This window comes from Macaca fascicularis, chromosome 13 (assembly GCF_037993035.2).
Source record: "Macaca fascicularis isolate 582-1 chromosome 13, T2T-MFA8v1.1".
Lineage (NCBI taxonomy): Eukaryota > Metazoa > Chordata > Mammalia > Primates > Cercopithecidae > Macaca > Macaca fascicularis.
The window spans coordinates 4,127,387-4,150,576 of record NC_088387.1 but is presented as its reverse complement, the minus strand read 5'-3'; the positions used below and the strand labels follow the sequence as shown (position 1 = coordinate 4,150,576).

General features: G+C 45.3%; 1 protein-coding gene across 12 annotated transcripts in view; it reads left to right on the top strand.

The window, feature by feature from the left end:
• Nucleotides 1-23,190, top strand: part of AFF3 (ALF transcription elongation factor 3) — a 617,822-nt gene that overhangs the window by 502,659 nt on the left and 91,973 nt on the right. For all 12 annotated transcript variants that reach the window (XM_074011090.1, XM_065527510.2, XM_045368495.3 and 9 more), the window contains one exon: nucleotides 8,863-8,900. In XM_074011090.1, the coding sequence (XP_073867191.1) occupies nucleotides 8,863-8,900 (38 nt within the window). The remainder of the gene's footprint in view (nucleotides 1-8,862; nucleotides 8,901-23,190) is intronic.

The following is a 23,190-nucleotide window of genomic DNA, read 5'->3' as shown; positions in this document are numbered from 1 at the left end:
AGAAACTGATATCTAGCCTCCCTAAGCCTGGGCCTTTATGGAGTTAGTGTCCAGCTGCTACTCCCTATAGGACAGTGATGCCGCATCTCTTAAACTGTGACTTGCCCCCAAGAATCTGGCTTAGGGCTAGATATCACCCACCCTATATCATGGCGAACACTAATAAACTCACGCATGGTCATGGTCTTCTTGCCATCATCCTCCCACTTCAGAGTGACCTCTTACCACCCCCACACCAGTCATGTGTCCCATAGCCCTCCTCCAGCATCCTTCAGGGCCCCTCTCACCCATAATGTTGCTTTCCTGGTGTTCGGAATGTCCTGCCCTGCAGGGTGCCACGTATCTTCCGTGCCCTCCGTAGAGCTTTAGCCTGGACAGGGACAGTCCCTGTGACTCCCTCTCACGTTGTCCTTACACCTTTCTCTTCTTGCTCCTGACTGAGAGCGGCTGCCTACGTTTTCATTTGTGATGGCAAAAGCCTCCAGGGCCTAGAAGAGCCGCGTGCTTTGGAGCAGGGAGAATCACGAAGTGGATGTCACACGTGGGTGTATCTCTAGGGAGTGAAATGTCCTAGAAATGCTCAACAAAAATGAGTATGCCTCTCAGTCCTCTCAGATCTGACCTGCCAAATCAGAGCCTTCCCTGACAATCTGGCCTCACATGAGGCCCCCAGATCACTCTGTTGATAACAGGATCCACCTTATGAGATAATGTTGCCTGTGCAAACTTCATCTGGTGTGGTCAATCCTAGTCAGCATTTTTCTCAGAATATACTAGGTGCTTAATAAATGTTTGTTATTGTCTATCAAATTTCTAGTAGACGTAAACAAACCTAAGCAATGTGGGGAAGCAGAAGATAGTCAAATATTTTTCAAAGAGGAAAGTAGATCCAAGTATTTAAGCAAAGCAAATAGGGAAATAATACACAGATATGAAAAATACGTATTTCCACACACCTCTTAGATTGGAGATAGTGGCAAATAGTAGTGGTATTTGCCATCCCCTGAGGTTACCTGCTCACATCTTGTAAGTGTTATGGGTTGAGAGAGAGCTCTTATAGGTGGAGGGAAGATGAGCGAGGATCTCTGCCGTCAGTGTCCTTGTAAGGAACTTGGGAAACCAAAACTAAAATTGTCATGAGGCAGACGGCATGCTCCCCAAAAATGACTGGAATCCAGGGCTACCCCATGGTACAGACTAGGAGTGCGTGGAGAGGAGCTTGAGAATTTTTACAAAAGAGTTCAACACCTAACAGAAAGGGTGAGCTAGGCCTCCGAGTGTCTGCAGTGAACAGAGGGAGGAGCCGACGGACAGAGAGCCAGAAAATCACACAAGCATCAGCTGGACTCAACATTAGGAATTGGAGGGATTCGTCCTCTGCTGACCCCGTGCAGCCCTGTGCTTTCGTTATTGGCATGGTCCTCAGGCCCTGAGGTCTGCCTTCTTGTGATGATCTTATTTAACAGGTTTATAAGCAGCAAGGCATATTTGCACAGAGCAGTCCTTATTAGAGCGACTGCACAGCCCTATGTGCCTGGAACAGCCAGATTTTCTCATTTTGTCTCTGACTCCAGTCTGGTTAGCATCCCCTTCCACTCTCAAATTTGTTCTTATTTGGATGATAAATTATATTATCATCCCTGACTCTGCCCGACCCCTGTTGAGAATGGGTTGAGGTCAAAGTCGGCTGAACAAAATGCTTCCTAGGCAGCATTTATTTCTAGGAATCCGCAAATGCAAAATACTCATTATTACTGAGGAAAAAACAGGAGTAAGAATTTTTCCTTTGTCTTGCAAATATTACTAAATGGGTTGAAAAATACTAAATGGAAGCCCACAACATAAACAGTTAAGAGACCCATTAGCTAGGACTAAAGTGAAAAATAATGGCATAAAAGTGAAGATAATGAAACATAAAATTGCTTGTAGATGTGGAAGGAAATTAAACTGTGAAATAAATTAATAAGTACAAGTCTCAACCTGAAAAAGAACAGCAAAAAAGTAAGGCTTTACAAATAGAACTTGTATAAAAATATGTGATTGGGTCTAAATTTTACAGTGTGCTTCAAAAACAGTAAAACACAAACTAAGATTGGCTGCAAGGGCATTTATTCAAGTACTTGAATATGGATACAACATCCTATCACAGGTGCAACAAGCTGATTAAAATCCCTGTGCAGAGATACCTCCTTTATTGTAGCAGAATAAATCTGATACTGTTGATAGCAAAAATGGAGATTACTGACATCCATAATGAAAACACAAAGATATATCCCAACCAGTTGAAACTTAAATCTTTTTCTCTTAGAACAGTAGCAAAATGTAGACCCAGAAACCTCAATCCATTTGACTATTATTGATGTTTCTTACTTAATTGGCATTTAATAACTTCAGTCTCATGTATCCAGCTAGCTACTCAGAGTCACCACTGAAACATCTTGTAGGCAACTTTAACTTCACACACCCAACACTCAATTCTACCTTTGCCCCCTGCTCTTATACCCCCAGTTTAATCCACTTAACAAGTGGATCTCCATCCATACCAGGCGCCGAAGCCAGAAACCTGGACCTCACACCTCACGCCTCACGCCTCTCCCTGGCCTGCCACATCCAATCAGTCACCTGTTCCCTCAATCAGACCTTCACAATGTAACACAAGCTCTCTCCGTCTTCACTACTACCATGCTCCTCTCTTGCCCACATCACTGCAATAACCTCAAACTTTGTCCCTTCCTACCCAATTCCATTCGTCATGCAGAAGCCAGCGTGATGTTTGAAAAATCTTATTGCCTCACTCCCTACTATTTTTAAAAGATATATAATAGATTCACAGGAAGTTGCAAAGAACATGTAAGCAAGCCCCATGCATGCTTCACCCAGCTTCCCCTAATGTCAACCCTTCGATGACTTTCTATTGTCCTGTAGTTAATAGCTAAAATACTTCACTTGACCTCTAAAACCCTTGGGATTGGCCTCATCTTGCTGCGCTGCTGTCCCTACCACTTGCTGAACTGCAGCACGGTGACATCTTGTAGTTCTTCAACTGAGCCAGGATCTAGGTCAGCTCCTGGCCTTTGCTCCCAAACTAGAGCTTCCCTGCCTAGAGCACTCCCCTCACCACCCACCCCCATTTCTCTGATCTGATCATTTTTCTTTATCCTTTAAGCCTCAGCTTTGTTATTTCTTACTTAGTAAGCCTCCGTGGACACTCATTCCAAACAAGGTTTCCTTCATTAGTTGGTTTCAGAGCACCCTGTCCTCTTCAGCCATGCCCCTTGGAATGTAGACTGTTGTGTGTGTGTGTGTGTGTAGCTTTTCATGTCTGTCGCACCTCTAGACACTAAGCACAACATGGCAAGGGCTTTGTCTGTTGTGACTGTCACCCAAGGCAAGTCCAGTGCTTGCACATAGTAGGTGCTTCAGACTGAATTACAAACCTGTCTGGGCGTAAGTTCTGTTTCTATCAAATAAGAAATGGGATCATTCTGAGAGCCCTCTGAATTTCAGCCTCTCCCTTTGTTTTCCTCCCCACTGCAGGGTGCATGAACTTGTTCAGTGCTTGACCCAATTACAGTAAGGGCATTTAATTTCCTCTTTGATTTCCCTTCAATAACAGATTGTGACTTGTAATTCATTTAGCATACATTGAAACCTGAATATCTACTGCTTGTGTTCCCAAGCAACAAGCTTGCTATAATAAAGACAGAGAAAATATGTCATCTCTTGAGGAGAACCTGAAAATGGCAATTTCTGGCAGAAAAAAAAGAACATGTTTTGTCTCATAGACTGGAGCTTAGAGTCATTCATGAATGAATAATGAACTCAGGAAAGATCAATGACGTGTTCTCTTAACCCTCTCAACCTATTTTGCTGAGAACTGAATAAAAGGAAAGTTGCAAGGAAGAGATGATGAGAGATTTAGGAAGAGAAAAATATAGTTGCTGTAATGGATAACTCTTGAAGGAATGAAATTGGGCGATTCATCTAGGTTACTATGAATGCTCTTTCAGGTTTCAACCATGAGTCACCTAAGTAATTTTTTCTTTGCCATTTAATTCCAATATTTATTTGTTTTATTATTTTCCAATGGTAAAATAAAATAGTGTGCAAAAAACGAAGTTTTTTTAAAGAGAGGAGTCAGTAAAAACATCTTGGTGTTCTTTGCTCTGGTATATGACATACAATTAATATAATGCCATAAAGGGTTTTTCCCTCAAGGAATTATTTTAAACATCTAACATAAACTCCTCTTCTTTCATAATCGATGATGAGTTTTTGTAAAATTTTTAATGATGTAGAATAACTGCAAATTCAATAGCACAGCGAAAATTGGTCATTAAAAAATAGCAGAACAGGCTAGGTGCAGTGGTGCTTGCCTGTAATCCCAGCACTTTGGGAGACTGAGGCGGGCGGATCACTTGAGGTCAGGAGTTCAAGACCAGCCTAACATGGTGAAACCCCATCTTTACTAAATACAAGAAATTAGCTGGGTATGGTGGCATGGGCCTGTAATTCCAGCTACTGGGAGGTTGAGGCAGGAGAATCGCTTGAACCAGGGAGGCAGAGGTTGCAGTGAGCCGAGGTCGTATCACTGCACTCCAGCCTGGGCAACAAGAGCAAAACAATATCTCAAAAAAAAAAAAAAAAAAAAAATAGCAGTGCAGGCAATTGATGGTGCTAAGTACCACGGTGTTGCATGCATGGTAGCATACATCATGTGACAGATTGGAAGAGTGAAGAATGACAGGAGAACACTGCTTAGTGCCCGGTAGGGTGCTCTGTCTCTCAGCCGAGAAGGACCTTTTGTTCCCAGCATCATGCCAGTCTGCTAAAGGAAAGCAGCCCTTGCTCCAAGCTTCCAACTCAGCTTATATTAGAAGACGGGGCTGACATCAGTCCTGTGGCGTTGCCAACAGGTACCGCCACCTGGGATGCCTCAATTCCTAGGCACTCCAGTGGTGGCCAGGCAGCAGTGTTTCTTGCTTTTTGTTTGTTTGTGTTCCTTTTGCTTTTTAAATCATTTTCTGACAAGCCGCACACCAACAAGCACTGTTTCCGTATCACAGAAGGAGGCGGGAGAGAAAAGAGTCAATAGCCTTTTAAAATATTGACAGCCTTGGTCTATTTCCATGGCTAAGGGGAAATTCAGATGCCGTGTTGAAGGTTTCTATTGAACTTTTAGTCACACCTCTTACGATTTCTGTTATTCCAGGAATAGCCAGTCTCTGATGGCTCCTGCTGAGATGATGTTAAGAGACAATACTCATAATACGTTCCACCTTTCTTTGGGGCAGTTCAAAAATACTTCTTGTATATTCAGCCAAACAGTCAGGAGTAGGGAGTTAAGTTCGACTCAAGTATCGCTGCCTAAAGCGAAAGCCGTCTTGCTGAGTGAGAGGGAAACTCTCCAGGAGACAGACCTGCCAGCAGTGATGCCACCTGTTGCCTGCTGGGTGCGTTTTATCGGCACGCTCTGGGCTGGCTCCCTGGAGGAGCCCAGGAGGACTGAGGGGAGAGGGAAGCACCATCCCTGGAGGTGTCTGCGTGGGCTCCTCGGGCTCCAGTCCTCTTCCCCTGCCTCTCGCTGCTCCCTCAGCTCTCCTTATCAAGAAGATCGGTGGATCTGCATTTTTTTTATCTGTTGAGGTAATCCTATGACACTGGAATGCCAGGACAAGGGGTCTTCATTTAGAATCTAGGGAATGAGGAGGGGACAGTAACCCCTTGGATTGTCCATAGTAGCCTGGACACGGACTGACTGTCTCTTTCAGCACCCCATCCAGATGAGGAAAGGGTGGTTGGGAAACTACGTCGGAGGTTGAAGGCCAGACGCAAGGCAAATGAATGGCGAAACCTGTCCCAGAATGTCGGACTCTCCACCCCCGGCTCGACAGACTAGATGGTTTTCCTAATTCGGTGTTGTCGCATTACTTAGGGAAGTTGTCTCAGTTCCTCTTACCTTTGCCAGGCCCCGGAGCTCATGTTCGCTACGTCCATTCTTTCGGCTCTCCTTTCATTCCTACTCTGCCGCACTGTTTCTCGGCGGACACCCTTTGTCATTTTAAGGGGACAATTCTTCATCGTACAAGGGACCTTCCTGCTCTCTGAAGGGCGTTAGTATTCCTGGCCCCAGACACTAACTTCTATTATTGATCCCCCTCATGAATGTAATGCACAGAAACACCCTCATCAATTCCCAGACACCCAGGGTTTGGGAGTCATGGGTGCCCTGGTTGAGAGCTGCTGCCAGAGGCTGGGACAGGCCCCTGCTGTGCCATCTAACCCAGTACTACCGATGCCTCCGCTCTCCTGACCACATCCCTCCTTGTCTGTAAAATTAGGCTCAGATTTCAGTGGGAAGGCTTCCCCGACTGATTCGTTCCTCTAACATTTACTCAGCAGATATGTACGGACACCTGCTCACAGTGCCAGGCACCATTTGAGGAGCGGCCACCCATCCCTGCCCCTTCCTGACACTGCCCCGCCTTAATCTTTCATGTCCATGTTATTCTAAAAGTGTACCGAGGTCATCCAGCTCCTACCTAGGAAGGAGCTTTTCTGGGACAATAACTACTTCTACTTTTGTTTTTATCCCAAGATGTGAAACTGTCACCAAGGGTATATTTTATTTCCATAACAGGGAAAATGGTTCTGAGGTGTCATTTTTTTCTAACCGGAAGATTCTATTTTTCCTGATACCTAAATGTGTTGGGGGATCAGCATGACAAGTATTGTGAGTTCCTTGGTCAACAGTAAACGCAGGCCAGGCGCGGTTGCTCACACCTGTAATCCCAGCACTTTGGGAGGCAGAGGTGGGTGGATCATTTGAGGTCAGGAGTTCGAGACTAGCTTGGCCAACATGGTGAGACCCCCGTCTCTACTAAAAATACAAAAATTAGCTGGACGTGGTGGCAAGCGCCTGGAATCCCAGCTACCCGGGAGGCTGAGGCAGGAGAATCATTTCAACCCAGAAGGCAGAGGTTGCAGTGAGCTGAGATCATGCCACTACACTCCAGCCTGGGCAACAGAGAGAGACTCTGTCTCAGAAAAAAAAAAAAACCAGTAAACGTGACTTGTGCATCATGCAAAGAGGAAAGGACCATTGCACACTCCTTGTTTCCCGGTGCATGCTGAGTAGACCTGGTCTGCTGACCTCCCAATCATGACTTCTGAGACAGACAGCATCGTATGCCGTCTGCCTGCCTTGGCCTCCTTGGGCCCAGAGATAGAAGGCAAATGGGTGAAAAATAGAATAGCCAGAGAAAAGGAAAGCAAGTACAAACTTAGGAGAATCTGATGGAGAACTGGAGCCTTTTGTTTTGTTTTGTTTTGTTTTTTTGAGACGGACTTTCACTGTTGTTGCCCAGGCTGGAGCACAATGGCACAATCTCGGCTCACTGCAACCTCTGCCTCCCGGGTTCAAGAGATTCTCCTGACTCAGCCTCCCAAGTAGCTGGGATTACAGGCATGTGCCACTACGCCTGGCTAATTTTGTATTTTTAGTAGAGATGGGGTTTCTCCATGTTGGTCAGGCTGGTCTCGAACTCCCAACCTCAGGTGATCCACCCACCTTGGCCTCCCAAAGTACTGGGATTACAGGCGTGAGCCACCGTGCCCAGCCAAAATGGAGCCTTCTTCATATCTTTTCTTTTAGTTTTTTATTATGGGAAATTTCAGCACACACACCCACATTAATTTTAGTAGACCAAAAAAAGCAAAAAACAAATCAATACATTTTCAATACAAAATGAAAGTTTTGTTCATCTCATGTAGGGAAGTAGCCAGAATAATATAAGAACCTGCCCCGTGCTCATTGCCGAACATCAGCAGTTCTCAACCCAGGGCCATCTTATCTATGTATGTGCCCACTCACTCTGCCCTTCTCCCACTGTGTTTTTTGTGTTTATTTTATTTTATTTTATTTTATTTTATTTTATTTTATTTTATTTTATTTTATTTTATTTTTTTGAGATGGAGTCTTGCTCTTGTTGCCCAGGCTGGAGTGCAGTGGCATGATCTTGGCTCACTGCAACCTCTGCCTTCCAGTTTCAAGCGATTCTCCTGCCTCAACCTCCTGAGTAGCTGGGGTTACAGGCACCCGCCACCACGCGCAGCTAACTTTTTTTTGTGTTTTTAGTAGAGATGGGATTTCACCATGTTGACCAAGCTGGTCTTGAACTCCTGACCTCAGGTGATCCACCCGCCTCAGCCTCCCAAAGTGTTGCGATTACAGGCATAAGGGACCACACGCAGCCCTCCCCGTATATTATTTTAAAGCAAATCCCAACATCAGATAATTGTATCCATTAACATTTCTATGTGAATTTTAAAAACCATTGCCATAATATCATTATGCCTAAAACAAAGCAATAATCCCTTGAGATTTCTAGTGGCGTTCCATATTCCAACTGTAGAAACTTTTTCAATCTGAAATCCGAGTGAGAAATTACACCTTCATTGGGAAAGAAGCTACAAAGAAACCAAAACAGACCTTTTTGTTTTCTTATAGGAAAGAACAATAAAACAATGGGAAAGTGATTTCAGAGAAGTAGCTGTGGTCTTTGCCAATTGCCGGAGGCCTGTCCAAGCTTACCTGGGTGCAGTCCTTTGGCACCCCCAAACTCACTCCCTGGTTGCAAGTGTGCATTGCCAGGCTTCAGTTAACTCTCCGTGAAGGTTCATTTCATCGCACACATTTTACAACAGTGCTTTCTACTACATTGCTAGTCGTTTAAAATTTGGCCACATGGCAAAAATGTGTGTAACACAGGGTTTTTGGTTTTTTTTTAAGTGTTGATTGAGCACATAATTCAAAAGTCAGAATATTAAATAAACATCTCTGCCCTTTCTTTCTTCCAACAGGCAGCTCAGAGAACGGCTCTCCGCACTCTGTCTGACAGGTACATTTTGTCATTTTTATGAACTATAAATTGCTTTATGAAACATTGAGCCCTATTGTGGCATATAATTCATAATCGGATTTTGTCCCTAAAGTATCTGTGAACTGGGATGTTAAACATTTTGCATGCTTGGATTTGTCATGCATGTGTGGAGTTTATCACTGCAAAAATCGCCTTGTTGTATTTCATAGCAAATATGAAGAATCCCTTGTTGTGCAATGAAACAAGAGACAAGAAACTTAGAGAGAGAGGCCTGAATGGTGCGGTAAATTCTGAACTTTGGAATTGGCTGAGCTCTAAGCTCATTGTTCAGCAATAAGTACTTCATTTATTTTGAGGTGTTTTCTTCGGACTTTTTCCATATCATTTCACTGGGAGCTATCTATCTTTTGATAAGATTCTCTCTCTTGAAATATTTTATGCACATAACCCAACAACTCACGGTCCCACGTGCTTGACTTTTTACTCCTTGCTTTGGCTTCTTTCTCCTGACGTGTGTTACTGAGTGAGATGTGTAAACCTCATCAGGAAATACACACAGGCTCTATTTTATATCCTGCTTTGTCTGAAAGGCTGGAGACAGAGAGTTGAATGAGGGTATGTAAAGTCACTTTCTAGAATAGGCCAGACCCTTGGTTTGGTTTGGTTGGTTTTGGTTTTGGTTTTTTCACTTACTAAGATTGGAGAGAGAGTGTGTGTGTGCGCGTGCGCACGCGTGTGCATGTTTTAAGGAACTGTCAGGAGGTAAAGATGAAGTACCTGTGTGTCTCCACAGCATTAAAAGCAGCAGGAGGAGCTGTGCCTTGCCTGGCTGGCTGGCACCTCCTCATTGTCTAGCTAACCTTCACCACCTTGCCTTTCTTTCCAGTTCCTTTTTCATGGAATGAGCCATCATTGACTGTGTAAACCAGCTTAGCTTGGTGCTTCCTCCAAAGTAAAACCTGTCACTTAGGCGAATTATCTGGTGTGCGTGAGTGAAAAGCATTTTCTGTGTGGTGGCAGACTGAGCATGAGTATTTTTATTTCAATTACAAAACGTTCCCCATGACAACCACACAAGCCTGTGTGTCCTGAGTGGCTGGCACATGATCTTCTGGAATTGCTTTTGGGATTTTCACAAAAGCTGATGACTGCGGTGCTTCTGAGTGTGTCAGTAGGAGGAGGAAAGAGTCTAGATCAAAACACATTTAGAATATAACGTAGGCATTTCTTTCCTATACATATTTCTTTTCTGTCTCTGACTTTTCTTCTTAAGTAAGCAATTCCTTCAACAAAATGCACTGAGACGCAAGGGAAAACCCTCAAAGTTTACAAAACTTTGTCATTGTTAACGAGTACAAGATTTCTTTTGGGGATGATGATGTTGTAGAAATAGATTATGGTGATGGTTGCACATCCTTGTAAGTATACCAGACCGCTGAATTGTATGCTTTAAATGGGTGAACTTTATGGAATGTAAATTATATTTTAGTAAAGCTACACATATAAATACAAAATGTCATTACGACCTTTAGTAGAATGAATCAAAACCTATTTTAGTAAAATATGGATTCATTTTGAAGACATGGTCGCAAATACAAAGACAATTCATCAGAAACTAGGACTGATACATTTGAAGATTTCTTCCCAAAAGATATACGACTTTGTCCTAAAGAGAAAATGTGCGTAGATTTTAATGATGAACAATGCCATTTCCTTTTTTTCTGATATTTTCACAAAAAAATCCCTTGTCAAGCCCATTCCTCACCCAAAAACAGAGGTTTTCACTGTCACCATTCTTCTTACACATTTCTTTATTCTCAAATATAATAGGGCATTTCCCTTACTGTACTGTAGCTCTTTTTGTTTTCTTTTTTTTTTTTTTTTTTTTTTTTTTTTTTGGTGAGACAGAGATTTACTCTTGTTGCCCAGGCTGGAGTGCAATGGCGCGATCTCAGCTCACCACATCCTCCGCCTCCCAGGTTCAAGCAATTCTCCTGCCTCAGCCTCCCGAGTAGCTGGAATTATAGGCATGTGTCATCACGCCTGGCTAATTTTGTATTTTTAGTAGAGACAGAGTTTCACCATATTGCCCAGGCTGATCTCAAACTCCTGACCTCAGGTGATCCGCCCAGCTCGGCCTCCCAAAGTGCTGGGATTATAGGCGTGAGCCACTGCGCCCGGCCATGTAGCACTTTTTCTATTCAAAATTGGTCATTTCAAAGTGATGAGTTGACCTTGTCTGCTATTCTAGCAATGCGGTTGTGTAAAGCGACCTTCTCTGTGCTTTTTCTTTTTTCTTTTTTTTTTCTTCAACTTGTATTTTAAGTTCAGGGGCACATGTGCAGGATATGCAGGTTTGTTACATGGGTCAATGTGTACAATGGTGGTTTGCTGTACCTGTCAACCCATCACCTAGGTATTAAGCCCAGCGTCTGTTAGCTGTTCTTCCTGATGTTCTCCCTCCCCCGACACCTCACCGGCAGGCCCCAGTGTATGTTTCCCCTCTTGGGTCTCATCATTCAGCTCCCACTTACAAGTGAGAACATGCAGTGTTTGTTTTTCTGTTCCTGCATTAGTTTGCTGAGGATAATGGCTCCACCCCTGTCCCTGCAAAGGACATGATCTTGTTCCTTTTTATGGCTGTAGAGTATTTTATGGCATATGTGTACCATATTTTCTTTACCCAGTCTATCATTAATGGGCATTTGGGTTGATTCCATGTCTTCGCTATTGTGAACAGTGCTGCAATGAACATACAGGTGCATATGCCTTTATAGTAGAATGATTTATATTCCTTTGGGTATATACCCATTAATGGGATTGCTGGATCATATGCTATTTCTGCCTCTAGGTCTTTGAGGAATCGCCACAATGTCTTCCACAATGGTTGAACTAATTTACACTCCCACAAACAGTGTACAAACATTCGTTTTTCTCCACAGCCTCTCCAGCATCTGTTGTTTTTTGACTTTTCAATAACAGCCATTCTTTTTCTATTGTATATTTGCTACGAATTCAGGGCCACAGAAGTAGTCCCCATAAGTGATAAGCATCTGTAACCATTTCAAGATAGAAATTTCAAGATAGAAATTTCAAGATGGAAATTAAAACCCTTCTTCAAAATAATGATTTTAAAATACCTACTGAATTAATTGCATTCATATTTTCTAGTTTGTAAGTAGAGAATAACTTATCAAGCAACAGATGTCATTTTCTATCACATTACTTACTCTTTTGAATAAACCAATATTTTCTAGAAAAATGCCCCAAGTGCCTCAAGTCAGGCTACTTACTGTATGACTTGCCTAATGTTCTGTCTGCCAGAGGAACCTCAGGGTGGGAATGGAATTGAGTAAAGGTCTCCCCAGGTCCTGAATATCCCAAAGTGGGGTTCTAGGCCCAATACCTCTGGCTACTTGGAGCCTGGTATGAAGCTATTATACATTCGTTTACACAAACCATCCTGGTTTCGTAAACTTTTTGCTTTGAGCCTGTTATCAGCTCTTTATAGAAAATTCCATAATGATTAGGTCGTGCCTTCCTCTTTGTTCTTGGAGGAAGAAGCACTTTTCAGACCTCACAAGGTGCTTCCTGAGTTCTGTAATTCTGGGATGGGACAGAAAAGCCCACCCTGGCTCTGGCCATGCACACTGGCTCCTCATGGAGGAGCATGTCTGTGACACACTCTGGGTCTTATCCTCCTTCAGGTCCTCAGTGTCCTGCAAGTTTGCTCATCCGTGGGCTCATTTCACTTCCACTGAGCCTCAACCTTGAGTGTCCAGTGAACACAAGGACATTTAGACAAGGCCGGAGCTATTGTGTTCCAAGATGTACAAATCGATGATGAAACAGGATTTCTTTGACTTGGGTTTGGTGGAAGGACATGAGTTTACACTGTTGGGAGCCGGTTTTTGTTCTCTGTTTCCCTATAAGAAAACCTGACTTCAAAGCCTTGAGATCTGACCTGATGAGGCAAGTTATACAAAAAAGAAAGAGGTGCATTTCCCTTTCCCTTGCTAGACTCCGTCTCAAAAAAAAAAAAAAAAAAAAAAAAATCTCATCCCTCTGGGGTGCTGGAGGTTGGAGAATGTCCAGACGTCTTTGGAAAGTCAATCTTGTCTTTTCATTTCTCCAGTCTCCTGGTTTATTTTCTAAATTGGCATTCCAGCACAAATCCAATATCTGACAGTTCAGACTGTATGCTTTAAAGTTCAGAGAATCTTCTGTAATCGACGCACAATCTTGATAAATTAAAACTGTGATGTTTCCATTACATAAATGTTAAAAATCAGCTGTGATCATCCCCCAAAAAACCTTTTCCTTTGCTTGGTCTTGCCTGACCAATGGACTTAATTTATGACTCACCCCAAATAGGCAAAATGTACTTTCAGGGTGAAACTGGATCACCATGGCAAGCCGAACGGGAGTTTGGGCTTCAGCCCCACTCGCTTGCACCTGCTGCCCACCAGTGACACAAGGGGTCGTGACGGAAGGGGTGTGTGAGAGTGGGATGGTGCGTTGTCTGTTCTTTTCTACCCCTGACAGTAGAATATTTAAATCTATTTTATACCACTGAGAGTCAGCTGGCCTACTAGAGGCCCATTTATGTCCCCCAAAAATGAAAAAAGCAGACAAACAGGGCAAGAAGAGATGGCAAAATTCTTTTTTCTTTTCTGGTTTTTGAGACCGGGTCTCACTCTGTCACCCAGGGTGGAGTGCAGTGGTGCGATCACAGCTCACTGCAGCCTCGAGCGATCTCAGCCCTCCCCATGCCCTGCCCAGTGCCACGGTAGCCACCACGCCCGGCTAATTTTTGGACTTTTCGTAGAGGCGGGGCTTCGCCATGTTGCCCAGACAGGTCTTGAACCCCTGGGCTCAAGTGATCTGCCTGCCTTGGCCTCCCAAAGTGCTGGATTACAGGTGTGAGCCACTGCACGCGGCCCGGCAAAGTCCTTGACAAAGTAAACAGGCCAATTATAAGAAAATCTCAGTTTGGAAAGGGACGCAATTCGTCTCACTTACTCCCTGCTTATTGTGTGCCTCTCACGTGCTTTTTCTTCTTATGGGTCGATGTATTTGATGCTGGTTGGTAGAAACAAAGAAAGAGGCATGAACAGGATAAAGGTGGATCTTTGGTGTGGACCCTCTGCACGGCGAAAGATGCCACATCACCTCCAATGTAGAAAATACGCAAAGTGCTGTTAGGAAGAAGCAAGGGTATGTGTGCAGCATATGAAGTGCCTTGAATACGATTAACTTCCCTTCATGAGTAGTCAATAGTAGATAAACTCTGATCAAAAAAGGGATCCGTGTGATTTATCAAGCTGAGCAACTGTGCGTCTGCAGAGAAGCTGGAGGTCAATCTTGAAATCTAGGGCAAGAGGAGCACTAGGCAATTGCCAGGACTAAGAAGTTAATCATACCCTTGGACTGCTTCCATCTGTCTCAGAGCGAGAGCACCGCTCTCGGCGAGCAGGCATGCTTTATAGCAGCCGACCAGGAATTAATATTTTCTGTGAAACCTCAAGCATCATTTGCAGTAACTTGGGTTTTATAAAAATGGAACATAATTTTATATGAATAAATCACATTCAGCTAGAAATATGAGAGGCTGCAAAAAATTATGCTTGACTTAAAAAAAAAAAAAAGACAGAGGAACGAGCAAAAAAGCCAACATGAAAACAGTTGTTGAAGCGATGGCACTTGGAGGGCACAAATAGCCATGTGGTTAAATTGTGCATATAATCATCTTCTGAAATGTCAGCCTGCGACTCCAGCAATGGCTACATTTTTATAGCCTTGGAGATGCATCACCAGACTGTAACCTGTCTGCCCATCTGGCAGGATCTCAGGCCCAAGATCCATTTATATTGAAATCCAAACAACTGCCATTGATTTATTCATTTATTTCACAAATATTTACTGAGCGCATCCAGCATGCTCCTTGGGGCGCTGCGCTGGGGCTGGGGGTGCCGATATGAGAAGCAGCCGTGTGGCTGTGCTCTTGGCTTCACCAGCCAGGCGAGTGTTGCCTTTGCAAGGAGAAAGGACTCGAGGCTCACACATTTGCTGCCCTCAGTTTTGTCCTTTCTTGAATCAATCTCACACATCAAATCTCCTTGTTGCCCATTAGGGAGAATATAATGAAATCAAGTAAATGAGGAATTGCCTAAAACTAAGGGAGTTTCACCTCCACGTAGGTAGAAGAATGTGAAATGGTCTGTCAGAAGCCAGATCAGAAATGGCCCCATAGCAAGGTGGGGAGGGCAGGTGCCTGCCTGGCAGGGTGGGAGGTTGAATTCAGCTTCATCTTCCTGACCCCTTGTCAAGTGGACCAGCTCCAGCCAAATAAAGGAAGTGTGTTGGAGTGGCCACCAGCACAGAAGTGTACCTTTCTGGATAATGTGTCATCCAGTCCCTGGCCATGTGAGAGGACAGGCACAATTGCCACACAGTAGTAACAGTCTCTTCTTTAAGGGTCAAAAAAAAAAAAAAAAAGGAGGAGGTGGAGCACTTTTAAGAAAGTGTGAAGGTTCCATGAAGATGTGAAGGTGGTGTGCTGGCAGGTGCACATCAACTCTGCCCTGAGGCCCTCAGCAGTGTTCCATCTCCCCGAAGCAAGACGGCTCCTTATAAAGAAGTCTTTTAGGGCCGGGCACGGTGGCTCACACCTGTAATCCTAGCACTTTGGGAGGCCGAGGCAGGCGGATCACGAGGTCAGGAGTTCAAGACCAGCATGAACAACATGGTGAAACCCCGTCTCTACTAAAAATTCAAAAATTAGCCAGGCATGGTGGCACGCGCCTGTAATCCCAGCTACTCAGGGGGCTGAGGCAGGAGAATCGCTTGAACCCAGGAGGCTGGGGTTGCAGTGAGCCGAGATCGCACCATTGCACTCCAGCCTGGGCGACAGAGCAAGACTCTGTTTCAAAAAAAATAAAAAAGTCTTTAAAGAAAAGAAGTCTTTTAAGTATGCCATGTGAATAAAAACTTTTTAAAAATCCATTCCCTCAAGCATTTATCCCTTGTGTTATACTCTTTTAGTTATTTTTAAGTGTACAATTAAGTTGCGAATAAAAACTTGCAGAGCTTTAGAGTTTAGAATCACTATCACATTTACTGCCTCATTTTATGGTCCTCACAACAACCCTGAAAGATAGATGGGACCCATTTTACAGATGAGAAAACTGAGCCTCGAACAGGTGATGCGACTTACCCAGGGCCACACAGGAGCAAGTGGCAGAGCCAGGACTAGATCCCAGGTCCCTGGACTCCCAGTCAATATGATTCTCTTGCCTCCCATCATGCACCAGTAGAGCAGCTTGGCTGGGGTCAGAGATAGGAGGTTTGGGCCACGTTTTGCATCTTAACATTATTTCTGGCTTGGTAACCTTTTTATCTCTAGCACCTAGCACAGTACCTGGCAATTAGGAGACACTGTAAGTCATTTGATAAATGAATGGATGAACTAGACCAATGCTTTGTGGTTAAAATAATGGCAACTTTGGGCTTAAAAGAGAAAATAATTTTTTGCAACTGTGGCTATCCATCCTTGCAGCAGATGCGTCAGGAGTCAGAGGTAGATGATCAGGGGCTCATCGCTAAGTGTCTCAAAGAGGTGTTCATGCCTGCTTGTTTGGATGTTATAGAATCCACAAACACACAGGGGGAAGAAATGGAAAAATGAGAAAAAAACTCAGTCCAAAAGTCGGCAAGAAAGTTCCAAAAAAAAGATCAAAACCACTCAGTATGATGAAATTAGAGTGGAATTAGATTAGAAACTCAATAACAAAAGAGAACTGTAGGATGCTATCCAGAAGTCTCTTGTACCACGTCAGGGTTGGGCCAGATAGCTGCTGGCTCCTCCCTCCTTCTCCTGTCCCCTGATTTTTGTGCTTTGTATACTGTTGACATGACTTAAAATGTGCTATCTTCACCAACTCTTCATACTTATGTTTTTCATTTGTACTTCTTCATTCATTCAGTGAATATTGACAGTACTGAATCCCTAGAATGGTAGGGATTCTTCTGGTCTCCGTAGAAGACCAAAAAATTCATTACCCATGGATTCCACTCGCAGGGAATCTACAGTGTGGTAGAGGACATGTAGGCACATGCATAAATACTGAGTATATTACAATGCCGACATACACATAAGTAGTCATAGATCTCCTTAGAACAGTCGCGTGTCCAGTAGTATACTGAGCATCTCACATACCTTACTTCATTTAATCCTCATGACGACTCTCTCAGTGAGGAAGGAAGAATGCAATGTGAGGGCCTTAAAGAGACATTTTTCATGAAAGTCCATTTCATTTCATTTCATGTTCTTTTGTTGTTGTTGTTGTTGTTGTTTTCTTGAGAGAGAGTCTCACTCTGTCATCCAGGCTGGAGTAGTGACCCAGGCTGGAGCAGTAGCGCGATCTCAGTTCACTGCAACCTCCACCTCCCGGGTTCAAAGGATTCTCATGCCTCAGCCTCCCAAGTAGCTGGAATTATAGGCATGAGCCGCCATACCCAGCTAATTTTAGTATTTTCAGTAGGGATGGTGTTTCACCGTGTTGGCCAGGCTGGTCTCCAGCTCCTGACCTCAGGTGATCCGCCCACCCCAGCCTCGCAAAGTGCTGGAATTACAGGCGTGAGCCACCGCACCTGGCCTCATTTCATGTTCTAAAGTACTCTCCCTGAAGTCCTAGTGAGTCTTGGTTTCCAAACGCAGGTAATTCACCCCCAGTCTTACAGCTGGAAAGCCACAGAGTGTCTATGCGGCTCCAGAGTTGGTGCTTTTAGCGACTTCAGTAGCAGCCCTCTGCGTCAGACTATGAAGAAATCAGTGTCACTGAGGGACACAGGTATAACATTACCCTACTCCCTGATTACAGGGGAAGGAGAATGGGGAGGGGACGTATGAGGTGTCATGTGGAGGACAGGAAGCATCAGGTGACCCAGGAGTGGAGAAGGGAGGAGAACACAGAAGGAATGACCTGGGCAGGGCCAGGCTGCAGGGTGGACAGGGAGTGGCAGGCCTCCCTTCTGTGGCTGTGGGCGTCTGAGTAGAAAGTGTGAGGCCAGCTCTAGACAGCGGCCAATGCAAGGAGGCATGGGAGGGGTCTTCTGCTATGCAGCACGTCCCTCAAGCATGGGATCAAGCCTCTTCTTCCGCGGAAAACTTAAACAGCCAACTGCCCCAGCGCCCGCAGCTCCTATTGCATAAGCACCTCATGTAATTCCTGGCACAGGCCAGCTTACAGTCTCTGCCTCCTTTATGTATTTATGTCTGGTCTCAACTACTGAGAGCAAGAACCACATCCTGACTATTAGTAGTACTTTATACAAAATGACTGCTCAATCATGACTTATCGAATGCACTAAGACCAAGAATGCAAATGATGCCACTCATTTATGCTGTCATGATAAGGAGACAAGAAAGCAAAAGCAAAAAACAAAAACCCTCTGGCCCAGCTTTCCCCACTCGCTCCTCTTTTTACAAGACATCATGAAGCAAGCCCAGGACTTTGAGTCCTTGAACTTGGTCTGGAGTTTACTTTGGGCAAAGCATTTACACATCCAAGTCTCAGCTTTCCCAGTTGCAGAAGCAGGTTGCTACTAATGCCCTCCTTGTTAGGTTTATGTACAGATTAAAAGAGGGGATGAATAGAAAAGGCACTTCCTTTCTCCCTCCATATGAGAGTAATTACTTCATTGCACCACCAAGAAAAGTCATGCATGAGGTATCATAAGATGCTCTTTGATATAAGTCCTACCAAGAGGCTTAAAAACCAAGAGAAGAAAATAACAGAGTATGGGTTTAATGTATGAAACAACTCATAGCTAGTAGTATGGAGCATGTTTTTACATTGATTTTGTAGAAAAACAAATATCAGCAAATCCTAAGAAATATCCCTTCTATTACTCATGCCATCCCTATTTTGAAGTATGTTTTAGTAGACCCTGTTCTCTCCTAAAAGCCAAACTGTGGGTCTTTGGGTGCCAGATGAGGCTCCTGCATGCCTCTGAGGAGGCTACCACCTCTCTCTGCCACACTGTCTTTCTCCTTTACTCACAGAAAAAAAGTCATCCCGGGCCGGGTGCGGTGGCTCACGCCTGTAATCCCAGCACTTTGGGATCCCCTCACTTGAGGCCAGGAGTTCAAGACCAGCCTGGCCAACATGGTGAAACCCTACCTCTACTCAAAACAAATACAAAAATCAGCTGGGCACGGTGGCACACCCCTGTAATCACAGCTCCTCGAGAGGCTGAGGCAGGAGGATCACTTGAACCCAGGACACAGAGGCTGCAGTGAGCCGAGATTGTGCCATTGCCCTCCAGCCTGGGTGACAGAGCAAGACTCCGTCTCAAAAGAATAAATAAATAAATAAATAAATAGGCATTTAAAAAAACAAAACAAAAGAGTCACCATGGGTCATTTCCTGATACCTTTCCAGCTCATCTCCAACGAATTGGTCTCATTTTACAATTTCAAAGTAAATAACACTTAATATTTCAAAAGCAAACAGTCATGCCCGGATAACATGGGGGAAACCCTGGCAGAGGACTGTCGGGGGTGGTGTGAAGAGAGATAAGTGCCAACTGAGTCTCCATGCAGCCCTCTCCTCTCTAACAGGCCCAGCGAGTACCATCTGTATTCACAAAAGTGGAGCCCCTGGGGCTCACTGCTCCAACAGGCCACAGAGGTGTCCCTCACAGCCCTTTGGTGGCTGTTAGCTCCATCCACTGCATTAATGTGAACAAACGCAGGCTGTTGGGTCTAAAAATCGGCTTTTAAAAGCCCCCCTAGTACTAATTTCCACAATAAAACGGAATGGCTCCAGAGAAGCCATTGAGTTCTATCAGGTACATAATACACATGTTCAAAGGTCCCAAACATGTAGTTTACACAATAGAAGAAGAGAGCAGGGCAAGGATACGGTCTTTTGAGTAAATAAATAATGAGTTGTATCAAGCCACTAATTGCCCTTTAAGATGGTTTCGTGGCCAGGGATTCCTGAGGATTAATACAGACTTGCTGCCTGATGTCTGGCAAGGAGGCCACAGCCCAAGGCGCCTCTGGGTGAAATTCAGTTTTAACCCATTCAGTCAATGCTCACAATTCCCAAGAGCCTGCAGGAACACATGGGATGACTTGGTCTGGGGCACAGTTAGAAGAGTTTTGACCTCTTTCAGAAAGAATGATAGTGGTCTAGGCTGCACAACAACGTACATGTACTTAATGCCACTGAACTGGACACCCTTGGCCAATCTGATGTTACGTGTCTGTTTCCAGAATTAAAAACAGGAAAAACAGGCAGCAGGGAAGAGCGAACATCCTACAGATCCCAGTATCCCAGGTTCTTCCAGACGCCCCCTTTCTCGTAGGCCTGGGGTGGGAATCCCATGTTCTCTCTCCTGGGCTTGAGGTGCTGGAGTTCTAGTCTGGACATCCCTCCTTTCCCTCTCTGCTAGTGGAGAAGAACTCCTGCAAGTTACTCAGATCCTCTGTGGGCGGGGGGACAGCTGGGCACAGCCCCACACACCAACCCTCCCCTGCTCCTTAGCCAGGTGTCTGTGACCACGGAAGAGAAAAACTAACCCGCACCACCGGAGTCCCCCACCCGCACCACCGGAGCCCCCCACCCGCGCCACCGGAGCCCCCCGCCCACGCCACCGGAGCCCCCCGCCCGCGCCACCGGAGCCCCCCGCCCGCATCACCGGAGCCCCCCGCCCGTGCCACCAGAGCCCCCCGCCCGCGCCACCGGAGCCCCCCAGCCTCACTGCAGTCTGCGAACACTGGAAAGGGCCAAAGGGACCAGACTCTCCCTAGAGGCAGTGAAAAGACAACTGGTTCTGGCCGGTGGCTCACGCCTGTAATTCTAGCACTTTGGGAGGCCAAGGCAGGCACATCACCTGAGGTCAGGAGTTTGAGACTAGCCTTGCTAACATGGTAAAACCTCGTCTCTACTAAAAATACAAAAATTAGTTGGGTGTGGTAGTGTGCACCTGCAAGAGGCTGAGGTAGGTAAATTGCTTGAACCCGGAAGACGGAGGTGCAGTGAGCCAAGAGCATGCCACTGAACTACAGCCTGGGCAACAGAGCAAGACTCCAACTCAAAAAAAAAAAAAATACTGGTTCTGACACATTGTCGTCCCACTCTGTGCTCCCTCTCTTCTGAACTCAGACTAAGTATATTAAGTTACCAGGGGTAAAGTATTGAAATCACTAAGCTATAAATTATTTTTACTTGATTCTTTGTCACTATGTCATACTCCTTTTGAATGCCAATGTAGCTGTCCCTTCTAGACCAAGGACAACATACACTGTGTGTCTAATGCTTAATGGTTCATTTAGCTTGTATTTAAATTTACATCCAAACAAAATTTAAGTATCCAATACACGTGACATCTCATAGTTGGAATTAAGAGAGAGAAGACTTGATTAGCATAGTTTTCAGTATTTGTCACTGCTATCTACCCTACTTCTTTTTTTAAAATATCTATTTCTGAAGTAGAAGTACACCTGTTCCTTCTTGAATGTACTTAGATTAAATTAAGCACTTGCTGTCTGCATGGAATGTGTTGGTTGGTGATTGGTTAATTGGTGGTCGGTTCTTTTAGAATGTTTACACTGATGCCATGTGAAGGTACAACTGGTAGTCCCCACTTTTTAATTTTGCAGATGTCATCACCATTCTCACTGAGCCAGATCTGACCTTAAAAGCCACCCAAAGGCAACAAATGATATATTTGACAGGGAGAAAAAAAGATTCAAAGCAGATGCATTTCAGTGGCCGTATGTGTTTCTGAACGTAGGTGCCGCTGGCTTCATCACTCATGCCTGTACCCGCAGTGGGCGGAGGCCGTGCCGCAGAAGCATTTGTGATGAGTGGGTGGTTTTAAAGCCAGTAGATAGACTGAGGTGTTTTGCTTTGTTTTGCTTTGTTTAAAACCAAACTACTTCACTACTTTTCAGGGAGTTAAAGTCATGATATCAAATCTGTTTTGTTCTGTTTTTCATCTCCTTTTAGTGAAGAAAACGGGCCAGAGCCTATGGAATCTTTTCTCTCTGGCTTTAAGAACCCTTCAGGCCAGCACCCCCCACCCACTCCCATCCTCTCCATTTCCCCCCTTTTCCCACCCCTGGAACGGTCCCACCCTGACCATTCCGCTCTCCAGCCTGGGACTCCCAGAGCCAGCTGGCGCACGCCACCCTGCAGCTGCTCGCTCTGGGCACGGGGCCTGCCCTCGCCTCCGCTTGCAGGCTGCCGCCCCGTGACCTGCTCCCAGAGGTAGCCCCGGGCCAGCCTTGGCTGCACTGGGCTGGCTGGCCTTTGATGACTGCATTTTGGAGCCTGATAAGCTCCCCCGCTGCTGTGGAAAAGGTTAATGTGCTCCCTGTTCACTGGGGCGGCCTGACCTTCTGACTCCATCCAACTCCCTTTCCTGTGCTGGCTCCCGGCTGTGGCTGGCTGGCCCAGTGCCGCGTCGTGTCCTCCCGCTGGCCCTCAGAATGCAGCATCCGCCTCTGCTCTCGCCAGGCAGCATCAGACCCCAGCCATCTGCATCCCTGTTATTTGGGGACAGCCATTCGATCCGCCAAATTCCGAACAGACTTCCTCTATGTAATTGTCCGTGGCCTTGGGTTTGAGTTGTCACACTGCCTTCTACCCATTGCCCCTCTCGTCCCGAGAGGCGGCATTTACTCAGTGCGACAGTGCTCATTAATTTCAGGTCAGTTCCATTAAAATGTTGAAGTGAACCAACTGCTTGTGAAGGGTGAATCCATGGCCGCTTTTTTTCCATTTCACAGACAAAGTAGATTGGGCCTGCTCGCTAGCCCCAGTCCAGCCGATTGGACAGGGCCTCGATGAAGCCCAGCCCAGGCCAAGAGTCTGAAGCCCTGGCAGCTCCCCCACGTGGCCTCCCTGTGGCCCTGTTCACCCTGCTCCCAGCCAGTGAGTCAGGGAGCCACATTAGGCCACAGTTCCTCATCCTACCTTGGAGACAGAAACCCCTATTCAGCCTGGCTAATCCTGCTGCTAAGAAGCCAAGAAAAATAACCATGGACCCAACACAAGCGAGCAAATTAAGGCGTTAGTCATCTGAGGGACTACATGAAGGAGGTCCAGGTTCTCTCTGAGTCATGGCCCCAGCCACTAAGCTATTTAGTGGAATTACAGAAGGACTGTGGTCGTGGCCTTTGCTGTTGTTGGAAGATTCCCACCAAGCCAGATGATAACGTGCCCCTCTCTGACAAAGCCATGGGGTCCTGGCAGGTGTGGGGGGTGTATGTGACCTCGTGGTCTCTCAGGGT